General features: G+C 44.6%; 1 protein-coding gene across 1 annotated transcript in view; it reads right to left on the reverse strand.

Annotated features, from left to right (window-relative positions):
• Positions 1-14,643, reverse strand: part of wdr44 (WD repeat domain 44) — a 63,720-nt gene that overhangs the window by 21,497 nt on the left and 27,580 nt on the right. Inside the window, exons 5-8 of the mRNA XM_055644183.1 lie at positions 4,679-4,809; positions 3,705-3,803; positions 2,105-2,241; positions 195-278 (exon numbers count right to left, since the gene is read on the reverse strand). Of these exons, the coding sequence (XP_055500158.1) occupies positions 195-278; positions 2,105-2,241; positions 3,705-3,803; positions 4,679-4,809 (451 nt within the window). The remainder of the gene's footprint in view (positions 1-194; positions 279-2,104; positions 2,242-3,704; positions 3,804-4,678; positions 4,810-14,643) is intronic.

Here is a 14,643-nt window from a genome sequence, read left to right on the forward strand (position 1 = left end):
GTCTCACCCGCTGAGATTCCCCAGCATTTTTGTCTACCTGTGATTTTTCCAGCATCTGCAGTTCTTTCTTAAACAAGGTTTCTTATGATCACAACTATTCCAAATAGCTGAACTAACTGAACAAACAGTACAACTTATTTTCAAAATATTGGCAGACATTTCCTATTAGAATGAAGATTATTGAGGAGACTTACGTTTTCTGTTTGATTTTGTGGCCGTCGGGTTCAGTCTGTGTGGGATGAATCTTTTCTTCATCGTCTGACTGTGCAGCATCATTACTGCAATTACAAAACCAGCCTGATTACAATCTGCTTGTTAATACACAGGCATTCTATCAGTTTGGCTAAGTTCTCAGCCATCTTAAAATCAAATAATTTCACACTAATGCTGGGCTTCTTTCAGCATTTGTCACAAGCTTCAGGCATCACAGTTCACTGCAGTAGAAGAGAGACCAGTAGGTAATTATGTCCATGCAGTTATTACCTTGCGCCCGAGTATCTTTAGGAGTAACTTTCACTTGTTTTACATCGTATGATGTGGTGAAACCTACACCTGTTCCAACTGCATCTTCATTTACCCTCAGTTAATGGAAAAACCTGCGTTCCTTATTAGTTCAGTCTATTATTGTCATGTGTACAGTGAAAAGCTTCTTCGTAATGTGCTATCCAGTCAGAGGAAAGATTATACATGATCACTATTGAGCCATCCACATTGTACAGATATAGGAAAAGAGGAATAAAGTTTAGTGCAAGTAAAGTCAGGTTGAAGATAGTCCGAGGGTCTCCAATGAGGTAGATGGGAGACCAAGACTGCTCTCTAGTTGGTGATAGGACAGTTCAGTTGCCTGATAGCAGCTGGGAAGAAACTGTCCCTGAATCTGGAGGTGTGCGTTTTCACACTTATGTACCTCTTGCCTGATGGGAGAGGGGAGAAGAGTGAGTGGCCGGGGTGAGACTCAATATTTTATTAAGAGGTAGAATCACTTTATAACTAATAAGTTAGTTTTGTTGCAAGAATGAAGAATGTTATATATTGTAATCTCCCATGACCGCCAGCGATTGTTTTGTTCATTTTTAGTTACGTTTTGACAGTTAGACAAGCGGCACAGATTACAAGCCTACATGATAACTCTCAACTCCTGACAGGATTGCTTATAAATTTGGAGAGGAGTTAGTGTAAATTTCCTGAGTGAACAAGTCGCAGGGTCAAAATAAGACACAAAGTGCTGGAGTACCGTCGGTAGCCAAGTGGGGCGAGGATCGAGAAGGAATGATGGTAACAGTGGTGAGATTGGGAATGGAATGAAACTATCAATGGTGGCTGACGAGATTGGGGAGAGTGACGCTATCAGTGGCAGTGGTGAGATTAGGAGGGGAGTGACACTATCAGTGGCGGTGGTGAGATTAGGAGGGGAGTGACGCTATCAGTGGCAGTGGTGAGACTGGGGAGAGTGACTCTATCAGTGGCGGTGGTGAGACTGGGGAGAGTGACACTATCAGTGGCGGTGGTGAGATTAGGAGGGGAGTGACGCTATCAGTGGCAGTGGTGAGATTGGGGAGAGGAGTGACTCTATCAGTGGCGGTGGTGAGGTTGGGGAGGGGAGTGACTCTATCAGTGGCAGTGGTGAGATTGGGGGGAGTGACTCTATCAGTGGCGGTGGTGAGGTTGGGGAGGGGAGTGCTATCAGTGGCGGTGGTGATGTTGGGGAGAGGAGTGACTCTATCAGTGGCGGTGGTGAGGTTGGGGAGAGGAGTGACTCTATCAGTGGCGGTGGTGAGGTTGGGGAGGGGAGTGACGCTATCAGTGGCGGTGGTGAGGTTGGGGAGGGGAGTGACGCTTTCAGTGGCGGTGGTGAGGTTGGGGGGAGTGACGGTGACCTCACACATCGTGAAGTCCCTGGAGAGGCTGGTGCTCACTCACCCGTGACCCCTGGTTAAACCTTACCTGGACCCCCTGCAGTTCGCTGACGAAACAAAGGTGCGGGTGGAGGGCGCCATCATTCACCTGCTCCATTGGGGATGGAGTGACAGTGTCACTGGTGATTGTGGAGATTGGGGAGGGAGTGATGGGGGAGGGAGTGACGCTGCGAGTGGTGGCCACGCACCTCACATACTCCTTGGTCCGTCGCATTATATGTAACGTCAGTGGATTGAGGCCTTTGGGGAGTTTCTCCTCGGCCATATTGAGCGGGATCTCTTCCCCAGTATCCAGGTTCTTCACCATCACACTCGCCAGAATTTCCTTTTGCAGAATAAATTATGGGTTTGAAGTCTTTTCAAGCAAACCAGAGACGATTAAAATTACAATACAACATGTTTTTAATGGGAAGTACACAAAAAAGCTGGAGAAACTCAGCGGGTGCAGCAGCATCTATGGAGCGAAGGAAATAGGCAACGTTTCGTCCCAGGACGAAACGTTGCCTATTTCCTTCGCTCCATAGATGCTGCTGCACCCGCTGAGTTTCTCCAGCTTTTTTGTGTACCTTCGATTTTCCAGCATCTGCAGTTCCTTCTTAAACACATGTTTTTAATGTGAATTGGCTGAAGCAGTGGGTAGCATTTGATTCAAATAAAATCCAACAACATTTCAATGCTTAAGAACAAGTTTTATTGACAGTAATACCAATAAGATTAAAAAGGGGCTGGTAATTTTATAAAGAACAATGGGGAACAAAGATAATTTAATTTGCACAACTCCCTCTCACAAACTATCTGCATCTTTCTCAATCCACAATCTGCATTTTCCAAAATAATGGGGTGGCACAGTGGTAGAGATGCTGCCTCACAGCTCCAGAAACCTGGATTAAAATGCTGGGTTCTTCCTGTGGCTGCGTGGGTTTTCTCCGGGTGCTCCAGTTTCCTCCCACACTCCAAAGACATACAGGTTGATGGGCTTCGGTAAAAGTATAAATAGTCCCTAGTGTGCAGGAGAGTAGTGGTGTACTCTCGCTGATCGCTGGTTGGCGCGGACCCGGTGGGCCGAAGGGCCTGTTTCCGCACCGTGTTCTAAACTAAACTCAACTATAAAAAGACTGCAACATCTGTGGCCTTTGTTGTTTGTTACAGCTGTGACAATGGACCCGTGAAGGAGACTTCCTGCAGCTTCAACTGAGAGTTTTGTTTGTTCAGCTTCAGTTACTTCTCCTTGTATCCGCTCATCGCAGCTTTCAGTCAGGCTCTACCCAGCTCTTAATCTTTCACTTCTCGCCTTATATTTATAGATTAGCACGTCAAAATGAGATGAGCACAAACTCTTAGAGCTCTGTGGCAGACGCCAATGCAAGGAAAACATTGTTCCACACAGATCTGAAACACATTTCCCACTTGTAGACACAAATGGTTGTGTTTCATCATTTTATTAACTCCATCGGGCAGGCTTACAAAGACTGAGGTTCAATCTCAGCCACAGTAACTCACTCCAACTCCATGACAGGGAGCCCTGAGAGCCACAAGCACAGACTTTGGTGGCTGTTTCAACTGGCATCAAACTAGAACATGGAACACAGAGCTGCACAAGGACAGGCCCTTCAGCCCACACTGCAAAACTGTACAGTTAATCAAAAACATCTTCCACTTAAACAAGACTTCCTTCAATTCTAAACAGGATGGAACTGCAGTTGCTGGTTTACACAAAAAGTCAAAGTGCTGGAGTGCGGCAGCAGGTCAGGCAGCCGACACCCCGAGCGAGTTACGCCAGATACCCACCTCGTCAGTCAGCTCCCGCCCTGAGTTTGACCGGGGTCTTTGTGGTCCAATCTCCTCAGCTTCTGGATTATCCGATGCCGATTCTCCCTTCCCATTCTCCTGTAAAGTTAATTTTCAAAACCTCATATCAAATAAAAAAGATAAACTGTAGTTCAACACTCGTTGTTTTGGGCATTGTATTTAGTTCTCAACCAACAAAGAATTCCGTAGAGTTTACAGAACACAAACAGGTCTTTCAGTACAACTTGTCCATGGCCTGATTAAAGGGCCTCATCTAAACGACTGCCATTTGCCTACATTTGGCCCATAACCCTCACATCCTTTCCTGTTCATGTATCTGTCAAAGTTTCTTTTAAATGTTGTTGCTGTACCTGCCTCAACTACCTCCTCTGTCAGCTAGTTTGCATACACCCACCACCCTCTGAATAAAAAAAAATCCTCACACTTCAATTATATCTTTCGCCTCTCACCTTAAACCGATGTCCTCGGGTTCTTCATTCCTCTATTGTGGGCAAAGGACTCTGTGCATTCACCCTATCAATCCCATTCATTATTTTATACGCCTCTGTAAGATCATCCATTATATCCTACTGCGCTTCAAGGAATAAAGTCCTCGCTAATCTCTCACTGTAGTGGTAGAGTTGCTGCCTTATAGCACCAAAGACCAGGCTCAATTCTAACTACGGTTGCTAACTCTACCGAGTTCTCCGTGATCTAGTGGGTTTCCTCCCACAGTCAAAGACATGCATGTTTGTAGGTTAATTAGCGTCTGTAAATTGTCCCTCGTGTGTGTGTGTAGGATAGTGCTAGCGTATGGGGTGATCGCTGGTCGGCGCGGACTCAATGGATCAAAGGGCCTGTTTTCGCGCTGCATCTCTAAACTCGATAGCATTAAAGCCCAAACTAAATATGGATACTTTAAACATCTCTGATTTCCCAAACACTTTGCACAAACTCCAGCATTTTCTCCTTACCTGTGCAGTAACAACCTTGTCTCCACTGGTCGCGCTAGCAAGATCCAGAGAATGTTGTAGTTCTTTGGTCAAATTCTCGATGGCCGATGTGGGACTCACCAGACCAATGGATGCCTCAGGATCTAGAGGACCTGCAGTGAACACAAACAACATCATTTACCAACTAGCATTTCTCATTCTGACTTCTTATATCAAAACAGTGTTGGGCTAAATTTGCAGAAATCACTCTCATGGCTTTAATGTCAATGGAATAAGGACCTTGGGTCTGAAGAAGGATCCTGGCTCAAACATCGCCTATCCATTCCCTCCACAGATGCTGGCTGACCCAACGAGTTCCTACGGCACTTTGTGTTTTGCTCAAGATTCCAGCTCCAGATGCCGCCATGTTACTGCTCCACTGGGTTGTTTTTCAGATTGGAACTTTGTACCAAGTTGTGTACCACGGGGATTGGTGTTGAGTCCACTGTTTGTTACATATTTAATGACTTGGATGTGAATGTAAATGGCAGTTTGTAAGTCTGTGGGTGACACAGAAATTGGGAGTCTAGTGGATAGTGAAGAAGGTTATATACTATTACAGTGGGATCTTCATCAAATAGACCAAGGAATAGCAGATAAAAGTGAAGTGTTTAAGAAGGAACTGCAGATGCTGGAAAATCGAAGATAGACAAAAATGCTGGAGAAACTCAGCGGGAGAGGCAGCATCTATGAAGCTCCATAGATAAATGTGAAGTGTTGCATTTTGGCAAGTCAGGCCAGGCCAGGGCTTGTACGGTAAATGGTAGGGCCATGGAGAATGTTGCAGAACAGAGAGAACAAGAGGTGCAGGCTCATGGTTTCATGAAAGTGGTGTCACAGGTTGGCAGGATGGTGAAGCAGCAGTCGAAACCCTTGCCTTCATCGGTCAGGGCATTGAGTACAGGAGTTAGGACGGCATGTTACAGCTGTACAAGGCATTGGTAGGGCCACATTTGGAGTGCTGTGACCTGCCAAATGGACAATGTTATTAGACTGGAAAGGGTGTAGAAAAGATTTATGGGGATATTACTGGATGTGCAGGGTGTGAGTAATGTTATATTCCGGTCAGCAGAATGAATAACAACTTACACGCAGGTTGCCTGGATCACTAGAGAGATTTATTACCCAACATTCCCTGCTTATATTGAACACCAACTCATTAACATATACACGAATATGTATGAATACATTACACTGCTCTCCTTTTTTTAAGTATTAAATCTAAGTACTCTGCTACAATTTTGTTGTTGAGATGCATGATTTAAACCAGTATTTATGAAATTCTAAATGATAACAATATATTTATTTTACATATCTACACATTTTTGTTTTACTGGTGCAGTGATTTATTTAACTTACAAACCTAATCTGACTACTGGTTTACGGATCCTGCCTGATCATCTAACAGTAACAGGTGTAACAGGTTAGGGTGTTGACTCAACTGTTGGCTTGTTTGGCTCTGTTTTCGTACCCTGACTTTGACCAGAGGAATCTGTTGCTTTGCCTGTACTAACTGAACTCTGTGTTTCAATCACAGTGGTCTCGCCCATTGATTCAGATAAAAACTCAGGGGTTAGGACTTCATGTTCAGTTTTTGGTTTATCTTTGACTGGAACCATTTGATCAACGTGAACACTTTTGATCCTATCTCCAACTTCAACTAAATATCTTTTTGTTCCACACACTTCCACTATTTTCCAAACATCCCATTTGTCTCGACTGGACTTGTTGGGAGGACTGAGAACACGAACCTGCTCATCTGCCTTGAAGTACCTCTCCTTTTTGTGGGAGTCAAAATGGTGTTTTTGACTTAACGGATTTTGCTCAACTCTCAAGGCCAATTGGGTTGAACTAGACTTAGGCGTATTCTTAGCCTTCGCTTCATCAACAGTTCTGCAGGTGAGTAATCCGTTGTTGTGTGTTGTGTGGTTCTGTACTTCAGCAAGAAACTAGCCAAACGATGTTTCATGCTGAGCTTTGAACTACCCTGCAAAACCTGTTTCTTGAGAGCATCTTTGACAACTCTAACAGACCTTTCCGCCGCCCCGTTGGAGGCTGGATGGTATGTAGGAACAAGTGTGTGTTTTACACCATTCCGCTGCTTTCTGAACCGTTCTGAATGAAACTGAGGCCCGTTATCAGAAACAAGTTCTTCCGGTAAACCATGGCATGTAAAAATTGATCTCAACTGATCTATGGTACACTCAGTAGTAGTGCTTGACCCCATATGTTCAACCTCAATCCATTTGGAATGACTATCTACTAGTACCAGAAAGTGATCATTAACCTTTTCACAAAAATCTACATGAACTCTCTGAAAAGGTCTACTTGGCCATGACCAGGGTTGCAGTGGTGTTTTTGGTGGTTTACTCCGGCAATTTTGGCAGACGCTACATTTGCTCACCAGTGACTCGATGTCACTGTCAATACCAGGCCAATACACAAAACCTCTGGCAATTGACTTCATGCTTACCATGCCAGGATATTCGGCATGAAGTTTATTCATAATTTAGTTTCTCAAAGACTCTGGTACAACCACTCTATACCCCACCTAATGCATCCCTGCTCACATGATAATTCATAGCGTCGATTGCGGAAAGGCTTCAGCTCTGAGTTCAGAACTGAGTTCAATTCACTATCGATTTCGACCAACCGTTCAATGTTTGTTCATAGACCCACTTCAGCACATTGTCTTTCTCTGTTTCTGCTGCAATTTCTGTTGCAGTCACTGGAAAGTCTTCATCTACAACTTGCAGTGTGTAGATTGAGTTCTCACTTCCCACATCAGAGTTCTCATGGGGCAACCAGGACAACGCATCTGCAACCGCGTTGCACTTGGAACTTGTAGTCGTACTGGGACAGCAAAATTGCCCAGCGCTGCATCCTTGATTCCGCCATGGAAGGTATAGCTGACTTGGGACCAAGTATCACTAGTAGTGGCTTTGGATCAGAGAAGATACTAATGGAATTTCTTGATTCAGAACACGATGCTGAATGCTTCCTTTTCTATCTGTGCATATTTGCATTCACTTGGTGATAGGGTGCGGGATGCAAAAGCAATCGGCTTTTCCTGTCCGTCATTCATAACGTGGGCAATCACTACACCTACACCATAACTTGAGGCATCGCAAGCAAGTTTCATCTCGTGTGTTGTATCGTAGTGAACAAGGAGTTTGTCACGTGTCCAGTTTTTCTTGCAGATGCCATATGCACGTTGCAGTTCCTTTCCTCACATCCATTTCACATCTTTTTGTAACAGATGATGTAGTGGCTTTAGCACAGTTGCTAAATCTGGAATGAATCATGCATAGAACTGCACCATCCTAAGGAATGATCGTAGATCTCACATTGTTGGGTTTGGGAGCATTTACTATTGCTTCCACTTGCACCTTCACAGGGCGAAGTCTGTTGGCATCTACTTTGAGTCCAAGGTAGACCACCTCCGACTGCGTAAATGCACATTTACTTTGTCGCAGTTTGACATTGTGGCAGTGCAGAATGCCTTGTAATATTTGGTCCACGACAGACAGGAACATTTTCGGGGAGGATTTCACACCATAGGGCAGCTTTGTATATGAATACAAGCCCTTATGTGTGTTGATAGTCAAGTACTGCTGACTTTCCTTATCGACATTGAGTTGGGCGTAAGCATGAGACAAGTCCAGTTTAGTGAAGACTCTAAGCTCTGCGTACAGATCTTGTGAGGTTGGTAACGGATATTGTTCATCATCAACGGCTTGGTTGATTGTGACTTTGTAGTCACCACATAGTCGAACAGTTCTGTGGGCCTTGGGTACGGCCACAATTGGCGTTGCCCAGTTACTCTGGTTTGTCTTCACGAGTACTCCATTACATTCTAACCTGTCTAGTTTTTCCTCCATTTGTTGCTTTAGTGCATATGGTACAGGTCTTGGTCGACAATACACAGGCCTCACATCTTGCTTAAGTCGAATGTGCGCAGAGTACCCTGTTATTCCCGTGTAACTGTCAGCAAAAATGTTTGCACGTTTGCTTATAACGTTTTCAAGAAGTGATTTGGACAAATCGATGCAGAAAATGTTCTTTCAGTCTAACTCTATTCTACTCAGCCAATCCTTTGCAAGGAGGGTTGGTTTATTCCTGTAGCTGGCTACTATGATGGGCAGTGTTACTGATTGACCATTATGCTGAACTTTACAGTTCATTTGTCCACATCTCCAAAACTTCGCCCGAGTAGGTTCTCAGTTTGACCTTACTCGCAAACAATGGTATCTGTGGGAACTTTGTTTCGAACAGGTTTCTGCTCATGACCGAACAATCTGCTGCCGTGTCAATACAAGTATAGATTAGCTGTTCATTAATCAATAGCTTAGTTTGAAAGTCCTTGCCTTGGCTGGTTGTAGGCTTATCGATGTTGGTTGCATAAATGGTGTACAACCCAAGTTCATTTCCATCTGGGTTCACCTCCAAGTTGTGAACACCTCTTCGGTGTTGTTGCTTGATTCCCGCAGATTGTTGGTTTCCTGTTTTATGCTTGGCCCGACATGCTGAGGCGATATGGCCTTTCTTCTGGCAGTTATAGCACTTGGCCATTTTGAACTGACAAAATTGGGATGAGTGATTACCGTTAACAACAGGCTGAACTCTACTCCGCCATACTTTGGTTTTGGTTTAGCGCCTCTTGGTTTGGCCATAGGCACTGCCTTGTGACTGTAAACGGCCACTACAGTCTGTGGTGGACGAAACTCATGAGCAATCATTGATGTCATCTCCATTGTGGTAGCAACCTTGCATGCTTTCTCGAATGTACGATCTGGAGTGTTCATGAGTTTGGACTGAATTAGTTCATCCACTAGACCACAAACAAACCTGTCGCACAGTGCGCGTCCGAGAAAGGTTCCAAAGTTACAGTGCACAGTTACGTTTTTCAAGGCAACAATGTACTCATTGATTGTCTCATTCTGCTTCTGATTACTAGTGCCAAATTTATAGCTTTCTGCAATTTCCAGAGGCTTTGGGTTGAAGTGCTCCTCCAACTTCTTCATAATGTCATTGAATGGCACGTCTTTTGCCTTTATGGGCGCAAGGAGATTCACGAGTGTGCCGTACACTTCAGGACCCATCTCCGTGAGCAGAATCGCTTTCATGTGTTTCGCCAACGGCCTTATTTATTTCAGTCACTATCTCACCTTCATCACTAATCTCCATTATGTTGGTTGCCGTGAAAAACGTTTGCTCTCTCCATATAGGAGCTGAACGGCTCCCTACTCTTGTCAAGTGTCAAGGTTTCCGATGTAGCCTGTGGACTCTGCCATTGTGTCGCTCTCTTTTAAAAAAAGGTTTGTTCAAAAACCCCGATTTCCTGTCTGTTCACCTGTACAAAGGCTATTCAGCTCGAAGAACTCGACAAAAAAAAATGTTATACAATCCGAAGGACGGCATCTTGCCACGTAGACACACCATAGAGATAGCCTGACGATTTGTCCAGCTGCTGTTTTGAACTACAGTCCCCTGTATAGAAGGATCTGCAGCCTATCGTGCCCAGCTCGCAAACAACTGCAACGCAACTCCGTATTTACTGTTTAAAATGTTAAATACTGCATGTTGCAAAACAATCCTGCACTGTATTTAAAGAATGAGTTCACAAACTCTATCCCATCCTCGTCGCCAATTTTGTTATATTCCGGACGGCAGGATGAATAACAACTTACACGCAGGTTGCCTGGATCACGAGAGAGATTTATTACCCAACATTCCCTGCTTATATTGAACACCAACTCATTAACATATACTTGAATATGTATGAATACATTACAAGTAATAAATAAGCTGGAGTTTTTCCCTGGAGCGTGGGACACTGAGGATGGTCCTTAGAGGTGTATAAAATCACAAGGAACATACTGTGGATAACTACAGTCTTTTCCCCAGAGTCACAAAATAGAAGGCAAAGGTCTGATGTGAGAGGGGGAGATTTGAAAGGGACCAGAGGGGCAACTTTATCTCTCAGAGGTGTCGCATAAAAGGAACAAGATGCCAAAGGAAATGGCGGGCACTGATATAATGGTAACATTTAAAAGCTACATGGATAAGAAAGGTTTTGAGGGAAAGGAGACGGGTGCAGGCCATTGAGACTATTTTGGTTAGTCAATTTGGTCAGCACGGCTGAGTTAGGCCAAGGGGCCTGCTATCATGGTGTTTAGTTCTCTGGCCTTATGACTGATACAAACAGGAACCGTGGGAAACACAAGTATTTGGGAGGAATAAGGCTGGTGTGGTCACATACACTGGTGTACCACATATACTTCTGCTAATTGAAGACTGCAGCAAAAATGTGACATGTTCTTAATTGCAAGGCAGAAGTACTAAAGCTTCTCTTTCAAAAGATCACTGTGGACATGAAAAGAGTCCTGTGTTATAATAACCCACGACAACACAAAAGATGCACGGCTCAAACAGTAGCACCTTCACCTGACAAGGTTGTTGGTCCCAGTCTGACTGCAGGTATCCAAACACAAAGGCCTGGCCAAAAGTCTGAGTGCTGCACCATGGCACCTCGTCAATCAGTTGAATCTTTTCAGTCCTTCCTCTCTGCCATTCTGAGGCTGTGGCCTCTGGTCCTAGTGGACTCTCCCACTAGTGGAAACACCCTCTCCACATCCACTCCACACAGGCCTTTCACTATTTGGTAAGTTTCAATGAGGTCCCATCTCATCTTTCTAAACTCCAGTGATTACAGGCCCAGTGCCGTCAAATGCACATCATATGTCCATCCCTAGATAGGTAATGTAGTGGGTTGGGAATCTTCCTCAGATTGAAGCAAGTCTCCCAACCTGAAACATTGTCCTCCAGAGATGCTGCCTGAATCGCTGAGTTACTCCAGTACTTGTGTTGTAGTGGAGAGTAGACCAATTAGGTTAACACTCATCAGCAGGTTGACAGCACTGCCTTCTATCACAAGCCGGTTACTGTCAGGGGAGGTAACAATGCTGGCTGTGCATCTGGCATTTGCAGGTGATGGAGATAAAAACAATATCATTGCAAATATGTGTTACAGACTAAGCCAGTGTCACAGAGCAGCCTGGCCCAGTGTCGGCAACAAACACTGTGACATGCTTAAGCTGTAAACGCTGTCTAAACGTACAAGGCAATAGTGGCAGGCTTTCCACTGCAAGACCCAGGCCATGGTCTCATCAATATCAAACCACTGTTTGCCACAGGGTGCTATCTCTGCCAACCCAGCAGTACTTAGTTCATCACCAATCCACCTCCCCCACCTCTATTTTCGGCCTGAAGAGTTCTGACCCGGAAATTTAGCTCCTCCTGATCTACTGAGTTACTGCTTAAGAAGGAACTGCAGATGCTGGAAAAATCGAAGGTAGACAAAAATGGTGGAGTAACTCAGAGGGTGAGGCAGCATCTATGGAGCGAAGGAATAGGTGACGTGACGGGTCGAGACCCTTCTTCAGACCCGAAACGTCACCTATTCCTTCGCTCCATAGATGCTGCCTCACCCGCTGAGTTTCGCTAGCATTTTGTCTACCTGAGTTACTGCAGCACTTTGTGTCTATCCTGTTCATTATCAGGTTGTTTCGTTAATGGTGTCCAAAGGTGAGGCAATGCAAGTCACCCACTCTCACCTCAGCTTCACCAGTTATCGTGGAATCACAACTGAAGAGATCTAGAACATCACATACGTCCGGGACTAGGGTAGGCAGACAGAAACATCAATCAATCAGTTTTATTCGTCACATTGCACATAAAGTGCAAGTGAAATGAATTTGGGGTGGCAATGTCAAAGACTACAGGGTATGGCTTTAAGGTTGGAGGGGCTAAGTTTAAAGGATATGTGTTGAACAACTTTTTGTTTATGCACAGAGAGTGGTGGCTACCTGGAACATGCTGCCAGAGGTGACGGTCACGGTGGAGGTAGATTTGACAGTGACATTTAATTTAGTTTATTGTCATGTGTACTGAGGTACACTTTTTGTTTTGTGCTGTCCAGTCAGCGGAAGGACAATTCATGATTACCATCAAGCCGTCCACAGTGGAAAGATACATGTTAAAGAGAATAACGTTTAGTGCAAGGTGAGGTCCAATAAAGTCTGGGTAAAGATAGTGTGAGGGTCTCCAATGAGGTGGACAGTAGCCCAGGACTGCTGTCTCGTTGCTGCCAGGATGGTTGAGTTGTCTGATTACATCAAGAGGTTTAAGAGGCTTTTAGATAGGTAGATGGATGTGCAGGGAATGGAGGGAGATTATGGATTGAAGGGCCAGTTGCTGCACTGCACTGCTTTATACTCTTTGGAAACAAACAAGCGCAGGATCAATCTGAGGGAGAACAGCAGCTACATTCAATATTTATTAACACACGGCAGGCCTTGTGTTTTGCTGCTGCTTCGGATATTTTCACAACACAGATCTTCTGCATTGCAGCTTCCTACCCTGACACACCATACATTTCCTTATCCCTGTATCTCCCTCTCCCCTGATTCAGTCTGAAGGGTCTCGAGCCAAAACAACACCCATTCCTTCTGTCCAGAGATGCTGCCGGTCCCGCTGAGTTACTCCAGCATTTTGTGTCTATCTTTGGAGTAAATGAAATTGGCCAAGGACCAGACCGGCTCACTAATGATGGGTGATTGGGGTGGCACGGTGGCGTAGTGGTAGAGTTGCTGCCTCACAGCACCAGAGACACGGTTTGATCCTGACTACGGGTGCTAATGGTACGGAGTTTGGAGTTTGCACGTTCTCCCGCGTTTTCTCCCGGAACTCCAGTTTCCTCCCATGCTTCTAAAGATCTATAGGTCTGTAGGTTAATTGGCTTTAATAAAAATGTTAAATTGTCCCTCGTGTGTTGGTTAGTGCTTGTGTATGTGGTGATCGGCGGTTGGCACGGACAAGGTGGGCCGAAGGGCCAGTTTCCGCACTGTATCTCTAAACTCAACTAAATTAAATCTAGGCAGAAGTGAGTCATAGGCAGCTGATACACTAACTGCAATGACCAAGAATTTACTCAGCAGAGTTACGTCAGTTTGTCACTAAAAAAACCCATCTAATCTAAATGTTAAGATATGATTAGAAATCAGATGGTTTTGAATTCACAGGCCCCAGAGAGGCATCAGGTTGCAGTGCCAGAAGCTACATCCATTGTGTAAAATTCTAAAGCACATCAAGACCATTCACCTTGAAAATAATTCTTCCTAGGCAACAGCAAATAAAAAGTATAATAAAATAAAAATCTTGAAACATACACACGCATGCACACGTGAATGTGACAATAAACTAAAGATATATATTTATATATTTAATATTCCTGGAACGTATAATTACTTCACCCTTGCAATGTGGAGAACGATGATCTCAACATCATTACAATCATTGAGCCACAGGAACTCCATGTTTTGTACACAATCAATAGCTTCAATCAGGGTGTCGGGAAGAAGGGGAATTACCAGACCATAGTGGTGGAACCGACACTGCAGATATGAAGAATACATTTCCAACTAATGTTTAACCCCTTCAACTGGACAAGTTGAATGTTCGTCGGCTGTACAGGGCCTGTACATCGGGCAATCCGTAGCGGCGACTACGGAGGCTTTATGACCCCGACCACGGGTGAACAAAGGAGGAGGACTGGCTGAACTTTGTTGCCTTCCACCACAGTGAAGAATGCTGTGGTGGATGTTTGTGGTCAATTCTACTGTGTATTGTGAGTTCTTTTTAAGTGTATTGCTGCTGGAAAATTCATTTCACTGCACCTTTGGGTGCATAGAGACATAGAAAATAGGTGCAGGAGGAGGCCATTCGGCCCTTTGAGCCAGCACCGCTATTCATTGTGATCATGGCTGATCGTCCCCAATCAATATCCCGTGCCTGCCTTCTCCCCATATCCCTTGACTCCACTAGCCCCTAGAGTTCTATCAAACTCTCTCTTAAATCCATCCAATGACTTGGCCTCCACTGCCCTC

This window comes from Leucoraja erinacea, chromosome 12 (assembly GCF_028641065.1).
Source record: "Leucoraja erinacea ecotype New England chromosome 12, Leri_hhj_1, whole genome shotgun sequence".
NCBI classification, from domain to species: domain Eukaryota; kingdom Metazoa; phylum Chordata; class Chondrichthyes; order Rajiformes; family Rajidae; genus Leucoraja; species Leucoraja erinaceus.